This window comes from Ahaetulla prasina, chromosome 6 (assembly GCF_028640845.1).
Source record: "Ahaetulla prasina isolate Xishuangbanna chromosome 6, ASM2864084v1, whole genome shotgun sequence".
NCBI lineage: Eukaryota > Metazoa > Chordata > Lepidosauria > Squamata > Colubridae > Ahaetulla > Ahaetulla prasina.
This window is the reverse complement of record NC_080544.1, coordinates 108108402-108125548: the sequence shown is the minus strand read 5'-3', so window position 1 is coordinate 108125548 and position 17147 is coordinate 108108402. Positions and strand designations below refer to the sequence as shown.

At 42.5% G+C, this 17147-nt stretch overlaps 1 protein-coding gene across 1 annotated transcript in view; it reads right to left on the bottom strand.

Annotated features, from left to right (window-relative positions):
* Positions 1-15875, bottom strand: part of LOC131200526 (cytochrome P450 2J2-like) — a 32915-nt gene extending 17040 nt beyond the window's left edge. The window contains exons 1-4 of the mRNA XM_058187398.1: positions 15604-15875; positions 14944-15106; positions 4379-4528; positions 2472-2632 (exon numbers count right to left, since the gene is read on the bottom strand). Of these exons, the coding sequence (XP_058043381.1) occupies positions 2472-2632; positions 4379-4528; positions 14944-15106; positions 15604-15774 (645 nt within the window). The 5' untranslated portion in view covers positions 15775-15875. The remainder of the gene's footprint in view (positions 1-2471; positions 2633-4378; positions 4529-14943; positions 15107-15603) is intronic.
* Positions 15876-17147: the final 1272 nt, after the last annotated feature.

Genomic DNA, 17147 nt, shown 5'->3' with positions numbered 1-17147 from the left:
ATTAGAATAATTAAAGCGATTTATGGAGAGCAAACAGCACAGATTATAGTAAATGGTAGTTTGACAGAAGTTATTAAGATTACGAAGGAACAAGACAGGGATGTCCTTATCACCATTATTGTTTGTTTTGACTCTGGAACCATTATTAGATAAAATACGAGAATTAATGAAAATAGAGGGAATTAAGATTAGACAATATGAGTATAAAGTTAGAGCTTTTGCAGATGATGTAGTGGTTACGTTAATAATCCTATAAATTCAAGTAGATTTTGTTGGAAGTAATTGATAAATATGGAAAGGTATCAGGATTTAAAATAAATCAGAATAAAACAAAAGTGATAATTAAAAATATGTCTATACAACAGAAACAAAACTAGAGGAAATGACAGGATTTGAGGTAGTAAAAAGGTTAAATATTTAGGGTCTATATTAGCTCATCGAACAAGAAACTTTATAAGAATAATTATGACTTGCTATGGCAAAAGTTCAGAATGATATGAGTGGCTGGAAGAAATTGCAGTTATCCCTATTGGGAAGGATTGGCTATTAAAATGAATGTGTTACCTAGATTTTGTTTCTGTTCCAGATGATACCAATAATTAAAAAGGATAAAATTTGGAAGATTGGCAGATTGGGATTAATAAATTTATATGGCAGGGTAAAAAGGCGAGGGTTAAAATGAAAATAATACAGGACTCACGGGAAAGAGGTGGTTTAAGAATGCCTAACTTTAAACTATATTATGAAGCAGTAGCCCTTTCAGTAATAAGTGACTGGTTTAACTTAACAGAGGAAAGAATTTTGAATATAGAAGGTTATGACTTGTTATTTGGATGGCATGATTTATTTTATGAAAAAGTGGATAGGGCTTTTAAGAATCATGTGTTGAGAAGTGCTCTTTATGGTCTGGAAAAAATATTCCTATAAATTAAGATACAAGATTCCTATATGGGCGAGCCCTAGACATGCAATAGAGAATATAAATATAGAACAGAAACAGGAAATGATTACTTATAAAGAACTTTTGTATGTTGAAGGAGGTAGATTGCAATTAAAATCATTACAGGTATTAAATGAAGAAGGGAGGAATTATACTTGGTTTCAATATGGGCAAATAAGTGCTAGATGGAAAGAAGATCAAAAAATTGGTATAATGCAAAGGGAGGAAAATTTAATAAAGCAAATTAGAAATCAGACCCAGGAGCATATAAAGAGATTGTATAATGTGTTGCTTGAAATAGATTCGGAAAAGGATTTGGTAAAGGATTGTATGATAAAATGGGCACAGAATATTCAGGAACCAATAATGTTGGAAACATGGGAGAAAATTTGGGTTAGAAATGTTAAGTTTACACAAGCACAGAATTTAAGGAAAATTTTATAAGATGTTTTATAGATGGCACTTAGATCCCAAAAAATTATCATGTATGTATCCTAATATCCAAGCGAAATGTTGGAGGTGTGATTGTGATGATGCTACATATTTTCATATTTGGTGGACTTGCAAGAAAATTAAGGTCTTTTGGATAAGAATTTGGTGGATTATTCAAAATGTACTGAAGAAGAAGATAAAGTTCCTGCCACAATTTTTCCTTTTGGGAATTATAACGGATTGTACAGGGATTGAGACTAAATTGATTCTGAATTTAATAACAGCAGCAAGACTGTTGATTGGACAATACTGGAAGAAAGAAGAGATACCTACAATAGAAGAATGGATATTGAAAGTTATTAATTTGGCTGAGATGGCTAAAATCTCAGCTTTTAAAAGACAATACGCAGGAAAAAATATTTAATTGAATGGAAAAAATGGATTGATTATCTACAAAACAGATATCAGATTAAGAAATATCAGATTGCCTTTGAATAATTAGAAAGTTATTTTATGTAATGGGGAGGGGGTTGGGAGATGAAAAGCTTTGGATGTGGTTATTTGGATTGGAAGGGAAAATTTTATTCTATGCTTGGTTTATGTATAACAATACCTTGTGATTGACCCGGGAAGCCGGGGGGGGGGGAGGGGGGAGGGGTGTTTTTTTTTGTTTTTTTTTTGGGAGGGAGGGGGAAAAAAGGGGGAAAAATGTTTTTGTTTTTTAAAACTCTTTCAATAAAAAAAAAAAGATACAGAAGGATCTTGACAGACTTGAACATTGGGCGCTATCTAACAAAACAAAATTCAATGCTTAAAAAAAGTAACATCCTACATTTAGGCAAGAAAAACAAAATGCACAGGTACCGTATATTTGATACCTTGCTAAATAGTAGTAACTGTGAGACGGATCTTGGAGTTCTAGTGGACAACCATTTAGATATGAGCCAGCAGTGTGCATATATATATATATATGCTTATATATTGTATAGTTATTTCATGCTTATGCTTATATATATACTTTGTGACAAAATAAATAAATAAATAAATATAGTTTGTTTGAGGCTGTGCTGTGCTTCCGTAGTAGAAAAAAATGACTCACCGCTAGAAAAGAGTCACCAAAGAACTTAAAAATAATTTTAAAAGCTTGAACCAGCTTCTGGAACTCTTCCTCTTCTGCAGAAAACTGATGTCCGAAACTCAAAGCACATATGATGTTAGATACCGCATTTAGTACTGAAAATGAAGGGTCAAATGGCTGCCCTGCAAAAGAAGGTATTTTATAGAATAGAATTTATTGACCAAGTGTGATTGGACACACAAGGAATTTGTCTTGGTGCATATGCTCTCAGTGTACATAAAAGAAAAGATACGTTCATCAAGGTACAACATTTACAACACAATTGATGGTCAATATATCAATATAAATCATAAGGATTGCCAGCAACAAGTTATAGTCATACAGTCATAAGTGGAAAGAGATTGGTGATGGGAACTATGAGACGATTAATAGTAGTGCAGATTCAGTAAATAGTCTGACAGTGTTGAGGGAATTATTTGTTTAGCAGAGTGATGGCGTTCGGGAAAAACCTGTTCTTGTGTCTAGTTGTTCTGGTGTGCAGTGCTCTATAGCGTCGTTTTGAGGGTAGGAGTTGAAACAGTTTATGTCCAGGATGCGAGGGGTCTGTAAATATTTTCACGGCCCTCTTCTTGATTCGTGCAGTATACAGGTCCCCAATGGAAGGCAGGTTGGTAGCAATTATTTTTTCTGCAGTTCTAATTATCCTCTGAAGTCTGTGTTTTTCTTGTTGGGTTGCAGAACCGAACCAGACAGTTATAGAGGTGCAAATGATAGACTCAATAATTCCTCTGTAGAACTGAATCAGCAGCTCCTTGGGCAGTTTGAGCTTACTGAGTTGGCGCAGATAATGAACCCAGCTTCTCCTGCTTGTACTAGAATCAGAATCATACAGCTGGAAGGGACTTTAGAGGTCTTCTAGTCCAATCCCCTTCTCAAGACAGGACTTTTATACCATCCCAGCCAAATGGTTATTCAGTCTATTTCGAAAACTTCCAGGGATAGAGCACCCACAACTGTAGAGGCAAGCTCTTCTGTTTATTAATTGTTCTCACTATCAGAAAATTGCGGTACTCCTTACTCCTAGGTTGGTTCTCTCTTCGACAAGCTTCTACACATTATTTTTTTTGTCCTGCCCTCTGGTGCCCTAAAAAATAAGTCAAATGTCTCCTCTTTGTGACAGCCCCTCAACTACTGGAAGAAGAGAGGAAACCCTCTGCTCACACCTGCGTGGACATAACAATTTCTACTTCTTGTTGTCTTGACGCTATCCCTCTGTCGATGTAGCCTAGGAGTATATTGGCCTTTTTGGTAGCTGCAGCACACTGCTTTGCTCATATGTAAGATTTTAGGACAGCTAAATCTACACCTAGATACTAAAGATCAGGACTTCTAAAGTGATGTAATGGTATCTGAGAACGACCTTGGAAAACAGGTGGGCGAAGAGATGCTGCATAGGAAATGATTGTATACAATGGGGAGGAGCCCAAACTGAGTAATCAGTAATGAGCAGAAAATGAAACTTCAAAAGGATCCCATCTAACCTATCAGGCAGTAAAAAGAAACTGCAGCATATCTGTACTTTCAAACTTGCAAGACTCCTTTAATGTAGCCTTACAATAAAGTAGAAGTAGTTCATCTTGTCATTTCTCCTGCCTAATCAATTTGGGAGATTGACAGCAGGTGAAGGAAGAGAAATGAGAATTGTCCATTTAAAACAGACAAAACCCCAAATTAATACATATATTTTTGTTGGAATACATGTTAGAATGTATTTTGTATTGTTTCCTATTACAGTAATATAGTTGAGCAGTAAAGCACATGGTGACTGTACTCTTTGTTTGCTCTATGTGGTACTTTATATAAATAGAATTTCTAACAATTTTTATTTAAAATACTTGGGGATTTGAATCGTTACCCAAATGACATACCTTTTGTTTGTCTAAAGATCTCCACCAACGTCTGAGCCACATCTTCTATCTGATGCTCAATGCTTTTCTTCCCCAGGCCCAGCTTCCGCAGAGAAGTGACGCCAATGTGTCGTTGCTGTTTCCAGGTGTGGCCATTGGAGAAAAGAATTCCTGAGGGTATCAGCAGACAATGATAAATGATTCCTGATTACCTTTGTGTTAAAAAAACAACAGGTCTAGTTCTTGCCAAACATCTCTCTGAATTTCAGGTAGGAATACTAAAGCCCTGTGACATGTTGCCATTTTTGTATAATTCTGGACATGTTATTTTTTCTTTACAAAATATTTATTTATTTTGGGATCTACATGGACATTGGGAGACATGTGAGCTGTGGTGACCCCAGGTGCTGTGGTTGCCAACCTCTGTCATATATGATGGACACCAAAACCTTCTAAGATGGTGTAATTGTTCATGTACAAGAACTTTTGTTACAGGCACCAGAAACAGGATCTGCTCAGGGATTGCAGAAGGTCCATCTGCAATCTGCACCTTCTTCCCACAACACTGAAACCAACCAGCAAAACGGGCAGATCACTTTTTTATTCACCAAATCTAATCCAGTTCCTATTGCATGTATGTGCCAAAGATTGACTAAAATATTTTAAATTGCTTTTATGGGGCTGAGTGTCAGTGGTCCGTTACCACCACCAAAAAACAAAACAGAACAAAACCCTGATGATGATGTCCTCCATTTTCAGACCATGCACCATTTCTTGTGAGAAGAAGATTAACTCTACAATTAAGTACCACTATGAATTGTGGTGAGATAACCAAGGAGCAGCTCATGCTTGCCATAGGGATTATAATTCCTGAGCAACCTAACCCTTACAATCCCCTGTAAAATGTGCTCAAATGGTTTATTCATCTTTCATGATGAAAGGCTCTGCGCATGCGCGAGGATGGCGGTTTACTAGAGGAGTTCGGATCGGCGTGGGGTGCTTTTCCTGAAATGGGGGACTCCGGATGACTTACCAGGCTGCTCCTGTCCCTCGGTGTGCTGCATCATCTACTTGGCAGCCGCAGGAGAGGTCTTTTGGCCCTCTCGGATGTGCGGCAGCCAAGAACGGGCCGAGGGAAGAGCGGCGGACCGGTTGGTGGTGGCCATTTTTGGGGACGCGAGGGAGGCCTGCTGCCTGTGCTGATTGCAGGCCTCGATTTCGGCCCGGCTCCAGCCGATTCCAGCGGCGATGAGAATTCGGCCCGATTCCAGCTGGGGCATGGATTCCGGTCCGTTTGCCTGGTTATGGGCCCGCCAGTTCCATCGGCGCTTTGTTGCGCCTGGTGAGGCCTTGTGGGCGCGGGCGCCCATCCAGCGGCGCCCAGTGTTCTGCCCCATCGGTTCCATCGGCGGGAGGCGTGGTGGGGCCGTGGTCGGAGATGAGGCCGGAGGCAAGGCTATGGTTTGGCTCCCTCTTCTGGCACTTTTGGCACATTACATCGTGCTTTGTTCATCTGCCTTTTGCTGTATGCCCTGCCTTCCTCCCCGGACTTTTGACCATGGGCTGGGTCGTCAGGTATTTATACCCACGGGTTCCTGGACTGGACTGGACTGGACTGGATTGGACTATGGACTATGAACAGACTGACGGCCATTTCTACCTTATTAAGACCTTCTGTAGAAACATTTTCCATAGGTTTACCATGGAGGCTGCCAGCCTGTTTACCTGGGCTTATCATCTTCATCTGGTTCCAGCTTTATTTGTCCTCTTTGACATCTGGACATCCGTTGGAGGATCCATCTTTAACGTTACCATCTGATGTTACCATCTTAGCACCCTCACCGATTCGTACTTTTCTACGTCGCTGCACATGAACTCTGCGCCTGTGAGGTGCCCTCGCAGGAATGGCCGTCTCACTACCAAGGGCCGGCCTCAATGACGGGTCTTGGGACCCACAGAGGTGCTAAGAGGAAGAGCCTTTGGGGTTTTTAGATAGGCATTTTAAGGGGTGGGAGGTTAGGGCGGGTGTTGGGGTAGCCCGTCGAGGGAAACCAGTCCCCGCGCTGGCGATTATTTAGTGGGTTCGGAGGTTATGGGGAATGTGTTCCTTTTGTGAGGGTGGTTCCATTTGCACGGTAAGTGGGAGGCAGATATGGCGGAAGGGGGATCGATCGGTCTAGGGGTCACGTTCGATGTCTGCAAGCGATCGCGTGCCCGATCCCTCTGACTTTTCCGTTCCCGGATGGTCAAGACCCTCAGAGCCTGGGCCTTATTATGTTATCAACGCACGGTCCGTGGCCAAAGGCCCCTAATACACGATCTTATCCAGGGGCGCGCGGATCTTATAGGCGTTACGGAGACCTGGTTGGGCACTGAAGGGGGCGTGCCCCTGGTCGAAATGTGCCCACCGGGTTTCCGTGCATTCCATCAGCCGAGGGCCCAGGGTAGGGGTGGGGGGGTGGCGGTTGCTATTGACAGCATGCCAAAATTATTTTAAACTCATATCGTACCACGTGTCCATGAAATCTATCTGAATATAAAGGAGAATCTTGTTGGGCCAGAGAGATATTAGCTAGTCCAAGATTATGTCTCATGCATACTCACGTAAGCCCAGCATTGGGACATTATCATTAAAAAAAGCACCTCACTCAACTTTGCTTACAAATAAGGGAACGTCTTCATGAAGGTCTTCGTACTGTTGAGAACCATCTCTGGTTGCTGTGCAGCCTTTTGCAACTAAAATAAGTGTAATCGTCATGCTAATAAGGAGAGCTGTCGTAATAGATTGTCCAACAATTGTTATTAATAGAAAGGTGTCCTTAATCCAAGCACCAAATTATAGGTAGAGAGCTATAAGTGTTTAGAAATACCGATTTAAAAACGATGTCACCACTCCAACTGCCTATTGACCCATTACCACTTCAGTAGTTGGATGGGAACTTAGAAGGTTCATTCAGATTCTGATGTCCAGCAAGTCACCTAGGGAACATTTTCTATCCCCTAAATCAGTGGTTACCAACTGGTGGTGCGTGGACCACTGGTGGTCCTCGAGAAAATTTTGGTGGTCCACAGATAAATTATTTGCATTTTTTTCTATTGCACTAAACCAGGGGTCCTCAAACTACAGCCCCTGAGATGGATACGTGCAATGAATGTTTGTGTTGCTGAAGAGAGTCTCCCCCTTCGGGGTCTTCTGGTGTGGGTCGGAGGGGGGCAGAAATTCTGACTTGGGGTCTGCTTCAGCCTCCTGGAGAGGGGCTTTGGGTGAAGGCTGGAGGGAAGTGTCACTGGTGGCGAAGAGCCGGAGGGCCTTGTTCCAGTGGGACTGCATCATGGCCTGGAACTGGCTGACCATCTCAGCCCACTGAGCCTCCAGCGCCTGCACCTGGCCTTCTATTCCTGCAGGTCTTCCCTCTGCTTGGAAAGCATATGCTGCTAGTCCTCAGTGAGGTGCTTCCGCTGAGCCCCCTTCTTGGCCAGGTCCAATTTGAACTAAGCCAGCTGCTTTGGCAACTCTTTCTCGTGGTGGCTGCTTAGCTCCAACAACTGCTTCCTGTTGGGGCCCTAAGAGCCCACGCAGCGAGAAGAGGCTGGGAGGGGAGGGGCGAGTAGAGGCATTCCTCAACGTGAGTGACATAGAGTTGGCCACACCCACCAAATCACATGACCACCTAGCCACACCCACTCAGCCGGACATTAGGCAGATCATATTAGTGGTCCGCAGGATTTAAAATTATGAAGTTAATGGTCCCTGAGGACTGAAAGGTTGTGGACCCCTCCCCTAAATTATTGAAATGTCACTTTCATTGGTGGACTCCATTATCAGCAAGGTTATTTACCCATATAAATAATTCCTGGCAAATTCCGCCTGGTGGGGAGCTCTCTATTGTGGTCCCCATTGAGCAAAAGTGAGATAAGGAAGATCCTTCAAATTATAGAACTCACTGTTATCATAGCAAAATTGTAGGCCAAATGTCTTTGATACAAGAATTGCCCAAAGAGCAACCTGGGTTTAGGTTTGGTCACCTCACCATTGGTAATGGTGTTTCATTTTATGTCATCTAATGGAAAAGCATACAGTTAAGAGTAGTAGACAGATGTTTATAACTTTTATCTACCTCAGTGCAACATTTGATTCAATAAAGAGGGACCTTCTTTGGAAGAAACCTATGTATCTTATGCAACGCACGGTCCGTGGCCAATAAGGCCCCCTAATACACGATCTTATCCAGGGTGGCGCTTTGATCTTATAGGCGCACGGAGACCTGGTTGGGCACTGAAGGCGTGCCCTGGTCGAAATGTGCCCACCGGGTTTCCGTGCATTCCATCAGCCGAGGCCCAGGGTAGGGTGGGGGTGGCGGTTGCTAAAAGAGAGTCTAGAGCCGAGGAGACCACTGTACCTCAGATCGCCGGGTGAATCCTCTTGTGAGATGGGGTCAGGTGTCAGATGGGCTTGCTGGTCACGTACTGGCTCCTTGCTGCGTGACAGCTGCCCTGCCCGAGCTCCTGGAGGTGCTTGCCGGGTGGCAGTGGAGACCCCAGACTTTTAGTCATGGGGACTTTAACTTGCCATCGGCCGGCTGTCATCGACAGTGGCTCGGGAGTTCATGGCTTCCATGACGGCCTTGGACCTGACTCAAGTAGTGGATGGCCCCACTCACATCGGGGTGGCACTCTGGATCTTATTTTTATCTCTGGTCAGTGGTTGAAGGATCTGGATTTGAGAGATGTAGTCATAGAACCTTTGTCATGGTCAGATCACTCTCTCCTTCGCCTGGACTTTCTGACCGCCACTCACACCGCAGGGAGACGGAACCACAACGTTGGTTCCGTCCCAGGCGCCTGATGGACCCGGAGAGGTTCGGACGGAGCTTGGGCCACTTCCTGAGGGTCTGGCTCACGGCACGGCAGAGGAACCAGCCGCAGCCTGGCAACGGGCTGCGGCTGGGGCTTTAGACCGTGTCGTGCCTCTGCGGCCTCTGACCCGGCGCAGATCCCAACCGGCCCTTGGTTCTCCGAGGAGCTGAGGGGATGAACGCCAGAGAAGACGCCTAGAGAGCTCCTGGAGGTCTAGCCGTTTAGAAGCTGATCGGACACTAGTTAGGTCCTATACTAGGACCTACCTAGTGGCACTGAGGGAAGGGCGTTGCTACGCCTCCTCATTGCGCCGGCAGATAACCGCCCAGCCGCCCTTTGGGTGACCCGCCCTCCTTCACCAGGGGAGCGGGATGACCCGTTGCAGGACGTGCTGAGGAGTTTAACGGTTATCTATACGATAAAATCGCTCAGCTCGGGACGGTCAGACCAAAATTGCGCGATTCAGATGAGGCGCCTGAGGGTGGTCTTGGTGACATTTGTTGGGATGAGTTTGACCCTGTGGCTCCCGAGGACATGGACAGGTTGTTGGGTAGGCTGAATGCCACCACGTGTTTACTGGACCCGTGCCCTCCTGGCTGGTGCTGGCCACTCAGGAGGTGACACGAGGCTGGCTCAGGCGATTCTGAGTGCCTCCTTGTTGGAGGGAGTCTTTCCGGCCGCCTTGAAAGAGGCGGTGGTGAGGCCCTCCTCAAGAAGCCTCCTGACCCGCTGTTTTAGGTAATTATCGTCCGGTCTCCAACCCCGCTTGGCGAAGGTTGTAGAGAGTATGGTGGCATATCAGTTTCTCTGCACCTGGATGAAACTGTCTATCTAGACCTGCTCCAGTCCGGTTTCCGCCCGTTACAGCACGGAGACGGCTTTGGTCGCAGGTGGATGATCTCTGAGGGCCAGGATAGGGGTTGTTCCTCTGCCCTGGTCCTATTAGACCTCTCAGCGGCTTTCGATACCATCGACCATGGTATCTGCTGCGCCGGTTGGGGATTGGGAGGGAGGCACCGCATCGGTGGTTCTCCCATCTCTCCGACCGTCGCAGACGGTGTTGACAGGGGGCAGAGGTCGCCCCGAGGCGCCTCACTTGTGGGGTGCCGAGGGTCGATTCTCTCGCCTTCTGTTCAACATCTATATGAAGCTGGGTGAGATCATCAGTGGCTTCGTGTGAGGTACCAGCTGTACGCTGATGACACCCAGCTGTACCCCACACCGGGCCACCCCAATGAAGCTATCAAGTGCTGTCCCGGTGTTTGGAGGCCGACGGGTCTGGATGGGGAGAAACAGGCTCAAGCTCAATCCTCCAAGACTGAGTGGCTGTGGATGCCGGCATCCCGCACAGTCAGCTGAGTCCTCGGCTGACTGTTGGGGGCGAGTCATTGGCCCCGATGGAGAGGGTGCGCAATCTGGGCGCTCCTGGATGAACGCTGTCTTTTGAAGACCATTTGACGGCCGCTCCAGGAGAGCTTTCACCAGGTTCGCCTGGTGCGCCAGTTGCGCCTTTCTAGACCGGGATGCCTTATGCACGGTCACCACGCCCGTGACGCCTCGCCTGGATTACTGCAATGCTCTCACATGGGGCTCCTTGAGGGCATCCGGAGGCTTCAGTTGGTCCAGAACGCTTGCGCTGGTGATAGAGGGAGCCCTCGGGCTCCGTACACCTATCCTGCGAGACTGCACTGGCTACCTGTGGCCTTCCGGTGCGCTTCAAGGTGTTGGTGACAATCTTTAAAGCGCCCATGGCATAGGGCCGGCTATTTACGGGACCGCCTACTGCTTCCAAATACCACACCATGCGCTCCCACAGAGAGGGACTCTCAGGGTGCCGTCAGCTAGGCAGTGCCGTCTGGCGACACCCAGGAAGGGCCTTCTGTGGGGCTCCACCTCTGGAACGAACTCCCCAGGACTTCGTCAACTTCCGGACCTCCGAACCTTTCGTCGCGAGCTTAAAACGCACTTATTCATCTGCGCGGGACTGGATTAGATTTTAAAGTTATTGGTTTTAAGGGTTTTTTTATTATTTATATTGTTTTTAAATTAGGCAATAGAATAAGTTTTTTAATTGTTGTTTTTTAATTTGTATTTATATGTATTTTAACTGCCTGTGAACCGCCCTGAGTCCTTAGGGAGATAGGGCGGTATATAAATTTGAAAAATAAATAAATAAAATAAAAAATGATATTTTTTTCAGTTTAACAGAGTTGGAAGGGACCTTGTTGGTCTTCTAGTCCAACACCCCACTCAAGCAAGAGATCCTACACCATTTCTAACAAATGGCAGTCTGGTCTTCATGAAAGCTTCCGGTGATGAAGCTCCCACAACTTCTGAGGGCGAGCTGTTCATTGTTCTCACTGTCGGAAAATTTCTCCTTGATCAGTTTCCATCGATTATTCCTTGACTGGCTTTCAGGTGCTTTGGAAAATACCTTGACACCCTCCTATCTGTGGCAAGCCCCTCAGATATTGGAACACTGTTATCATGTTTCCCCTGGTCCTTCTCTTCACTAGACTAGCCGTGCCCAGTTCCTGCAACCATTCTTCATATGTTATAGTCTCCAGTCCCCTAATTTATTTATTTTATTTATTTATTTTGTCACAACAATATATGTAGGTATCATACAAAAAAGATTATATAGTATATAAACACATATATGAGTAAATATAAGGAGGTATAAGCATATATATATATATAGGAAGAAGAAAAGAAAAAACAATAGGACAGGAACGGTAGGCACGTTTGTGCGCTTATGCACGCCCCTTATGGTCCTCTTAGGAATGGGGTGAGGTCAATAGTAGAAAGTTTTTGGTTAAAGCTTTTAGGATTATGAGAAGATCATCCTGGTTGCTCTTCTCTGCACTTCTTCTAGAGTCTCAATATCTTTTTTTATAGTGTGGTGACCAAAACTGGATGTAGTATTCTAGGTGTGGTCTTACTAAGGCTTTATATAGTGGTATTATTTTTTATTTTATTTTTATTTTATTTATTTATTTTGTCACAACATCATATAAAAAGATTATATAGTATATAAACACATATGAGTAAATATAAGGAGGTATAAGCATATATATATATATATAGGAAGAAGAAAAGAAAAACAATAGGACAGGAACGGTAGGCACGTTTGTGCGCTTATGCACGCCCCTTATGGTCCTCTTAGGAATGGGGTGAGGTCAATAGTAGAAAATTTTTGGTTAAAGCTTTTAGGATTATGAGAAGATCATCCTGGTTGCTCTTCTCTGCACTTCTTCTAGAGTCTCAATATCTTTTTTTATAGTGTGGTGACCAAAACTGGATGTAGTATTCTAGGTGTGGTCTTACTAAGGCTTTATATAGTGGTATTATTTTTTATTTTATTTTTATTTTATTTATTTATTTTGTCACAACATAATATAAAAAGATTATATAGTATATAAACGTATATATGAGTAAATATTGGGAGGTATAAGCATCTATATATATGTAGGTCTTTGGTTGTTCGGGTTTTCTCCCGTGTAAAATTAGAAGTGTCTTGGCGACGTTTCGACAAAGTCTCATTCGTCATCTTCAGGCTTCAGCTTCGTGCTTCTGGGAGCAATGTGTGATTGCAGATTGCTCCCAGAAGCAACAAGCCTGAAGATGACGAATGAGATCACGAAACGTCGCCAAGACACTTCCAATTTTACACGGGAGAAAACCCGAACAACCAAAGACCTACATACAAACACCCGTGAAAACCTCAGAAAACATCTATATATATATATATATATATATATAGGAAGAAGAAAAGAAAAACAATAGGACAGGAACAGTAGGCACATTTGTGCGCTTATGCACACCCCTTATGGTCCTCTTAGGAATGGGGTGAGGTCAATAGTAGAAAGTTTTTGGTTAAAGCTTTTAGGATTATGGGAAGAGACCACAGAGTCAGGTAAAGTATTCCAAGCACTGATGATTCTGTTGCAGAAGTCATATTTTCTGCAATCTAGATTAAAGCGGTTAACATTAAGTTTAAATCTGTTGGTTGCTCTTGTATTATTGCAGTTAAAACTGAAGTAGTCTTTGACAGGAAGAACATTACAATAGATGATTCTATGAGTTAAACTTAGGTCTTGTCGAAGGCGACGGAGTTCCAAGTTTTATTATATCATGTCTGGATGACATTTTTTTCCAGATGGACCTAATATCTGCCAGCAATTATTTCTGCCAACAGCTTGAGAGCAAGGCTACATAGCAATCCAACACTTCTATGACCGAAGAAATACTTATCAGGTAATGGGGAACTGCATCAACTGCTGGTAAATTATCCTGGCCTGCTCTAATCATCATTTGATTGCCATAGAAACCTGGCCCATACTTCATAACCCCCAAACTACTTTTCCTGTTTTTCCCCACCCTTTGCATTCTATCTTACATACACCTCACCTCACCAATTTCAATAAAATATTATGCTAAAATCAAGTGAAGGTTGCTATGTTCCAATACGATAGCAGATTATAATAATCATCAATAGCCACAATCCCATAAAAAGACTTTTTTTTTCTTGTGAAAGTATAGAAAACTGGAAATTCAAATTTTGTAGAGAAATACTAATTTTGATTGCCAGTGCTAGATATCTGTGGTGGAATAAGACATACATGTTTTTTTTTTAAATATTGGGGATTATGTATTTTAATAAATCCAATTGAATATTATGATTTTACTTTGCATTTAATAGATATATAACAAAGATGATGTGAATAACATTTAACTTTGGTTTTGGATAACATGATTAAAATTGCAGATGTTATTTAAATCTTAGATCTTTTGGCACCTTGGAAAAGATCCCAACCACACCAAATTCTTGTATATGGAAAATATTTTCCATTCGGCATCAGAGCACTTCTCAAATTATTTAAGGGATAGGTGATTAATGAATATATATTGAATATACATGTTTGAGTAGCCAGTCAATGTGAAACAGGGGCAGTTAGATATGCTGGTGAAATGGAGAGAATGAGTTGATGAAGTTGAAGAAATCCTCAAAAAAAAAAAAAAGAGGTAGAAGTTTAATGAAAAAGGCAACGTCTAAATCAATATATGAATGTAATAGTCCAGATGGAAAGTTATATATTTATTTATTATTTATTTATTATTTATTTGTACCATTTTAAGGATAGGGCTTCAACAGATAAAAATACACAATATTACAATATAAATACAATTAAAATACAATTAAAAACTTATTCAATTGGCCGAGATTAAAAATTTAGGATAAATAATAAAAACCCATTAAAAACCCATAAATTTAAAAAAAAGTCCTGCACAGATGAATAAAATATTCTTTAGGTCCAAGTTGACAGTCCTAGTTCATATATATATAATGTATATATACGTGTATAATATTTTGGTGTAAAGTGAATTAAGCAACATTTATTTTGCAGATCTCCTACCTATAAATCACTTTGTTTACTACATCTTACTCTTTTTTTCCTGTGCTGTACACAATATTACCACCAACTGGAAGAGTTTGATGGTTATTAAGGAAGAATTTTGTTGTGTATGAAACTATTGGTGAGAATTTTGGCGGGAAAAATACACGTTGCCCATTGGCTGGTGCCTCAGCCAGGTGGGTATATAAGGGGCACTTTCCACTGGTGCCAGTTGTTGGATTCTCACACTAAATAAAAGAGCTGTTTTCCCTCGCCTGGTCTGGTGCTTCCTCATTCGCCTGATCTAACAAATTTCTTACAATTTACACTTACCCCTTCCTTTCCCTAAATCATTCAAGAACGCACTGTCTGGTCGGTATAAGAATTCTTCTGGGAAGTTGGTCATTCCTTCTTTCACAGCTTTGAACCCAGACAGCACTATCATCAGTTTTTGCCCATACCACAAGGAGTAAATATTTCCATATCGTTTTACAGGCTGTCAAGTGAATCAAAGATGAGAAATGTTACAACCAAATAGACAGATTATTCCCATTTAATACTGTATGCCTTCCACAGGTATTCCTAAATCCTGAATTCTAAGACTTTTCACTATATGCAATTCTCCCTCTTTAGCATTCTTTTTTCCCTCTCCAAGATTCTTGCCAAGTCTGTCTTTCTGATTTTAAGAATTATTTTCCTGAGAATGAAATAAATCCTTTTCTTTTCTTTTTGTTTTGCCTATTTTAATCACTTATTAATTTCTACACCACCACTCTCTCTCTCAAGAATTGGTTCCATGATCAAACATTTATTGATAAGGCTGAAAGAGAATCTGCCTCCTAAAAATTCAGGCGCATTATTTTACATTTGTTCCTTGTGAAGCAACTAGTCTTACCTAAATACTGTGGCATGATGAATTATACCATAATTTTGGTATATATATAAAAAAACACTTGAGAATTATCATGATTACTACTGGTTAGAATTACATACCTTACGCATGTAATCTTCATGTAGCCAAAGCCCACCTGCCAATAAGGTCCCAAGGAATGGTAGAGCCAAAGGACCAGGTGGCAAATGTCTTCGGGTCCGAAGTTGTTTCAGGAAGAAGAGAGTCAACAGAGCAAGCAGCAAAAAGACCAAAATTGTCCCTATCACCATCATTGTTCTGCTAGTTCTTTTTCTTTGATGCTCACTAGTAGATCTGGATATGGTGGTATCCTTTTTGTCTGATGCTTTTTGCTCTTCCTCCTGTTTTACATATCCATCGACGGGAACGAATAGCAAGGCGTGTTTTGATTATTAGTTTGAGTCTCACTGGTACTTTGTCAACAAGTGATTATATTAGTCTACATGAAGGAGGTCCTCCCTCACCCTGCCTCACTCAAATAATAAAGAGATCTAGGACTCTATAACCCAATAGGTTCCTAAAATGGTACTATGTCAGCATGATTTGAAAATCATGATGAAATCATGACGAAAATCACGAGGTCCCATGTGTCCATGAAATCTAACCTAAATACTTGTGGGGCCACAGAGATAGTATCTAGTCAAGGATTATGGACTCATATTTACCCTTGCAAGCTCAGGACTTTAGAATGAAGAAATACACTTCATTATCATGAAGAACCTTCATGAAGGGAATGTCTTCATGAAGGCTTCATATTGTTGAGCACTGTCTCTGGTGCTGTGCAACCTTTTGCAACTAAAACAAATGTAACCACTATGCTAATCGGGAAGGGCTGTTGTAATAGATTCTGCAACAGATGTTTTTGATAGAAAGCAGTACATTAGAGGTAGAGAGCTGTGAGTGTTGAGAAGTACCTATTTAAAAATGATGCCATCAATCCAGCTTGACTACATCTGGAAATGATCCATGCTAATGATCCAGGAACAATTGCCCAAAACTTTAGTATCATTAAACCCAATAGAGGTCAGGTGGCTTGAGTAGCACCTAGCCATCCTTTGTGATATGGGGGTTTGCCTTATGGCCCAATAGTAAAGGTAAAGGTTCCCCTCGCACATATGTGCTAGTCGTTGCCAACTCTAGGGGACGGTGCTCATCTCAGTTTCAAAGCCGAAGAGCCAGCGCTGTCCGAAGACGTCTCCGTGGTCATGTGGCCAGCATGACTCCACCCAAAGGCGCATGGAACGCTGTTACCTTCCCACCAAAGGTGGTCCCTATTTTTTCTGCTTGCATTTTTACGTGCTTTCAAAACTGCTAGGTTGGCAGAAGCTGGGACAAGTAACGGGAGCTCACCCCATTACACGGCAGCACTAAGGATTCGAACCGCTGAGCTGCTGACCTTTTTATCGACAAGCTCAACGTCCTAGCCCCTGAGCCATTGTGTCCCATTTATGGCCCAGTACTTTTATTATTATTTTTATTCCTTACCACCAAACTACTGATTGCCTTGATATGTCTCCTTCTGAAAGCTGTATCTTTGAAAGACTTTTCTTAACTCACGTCTGCCCTTTTTTCCTGGCCTTCAGATGTTTTCATTTTTCCTTGGGTACACTGCAGAACTCTAAGAATG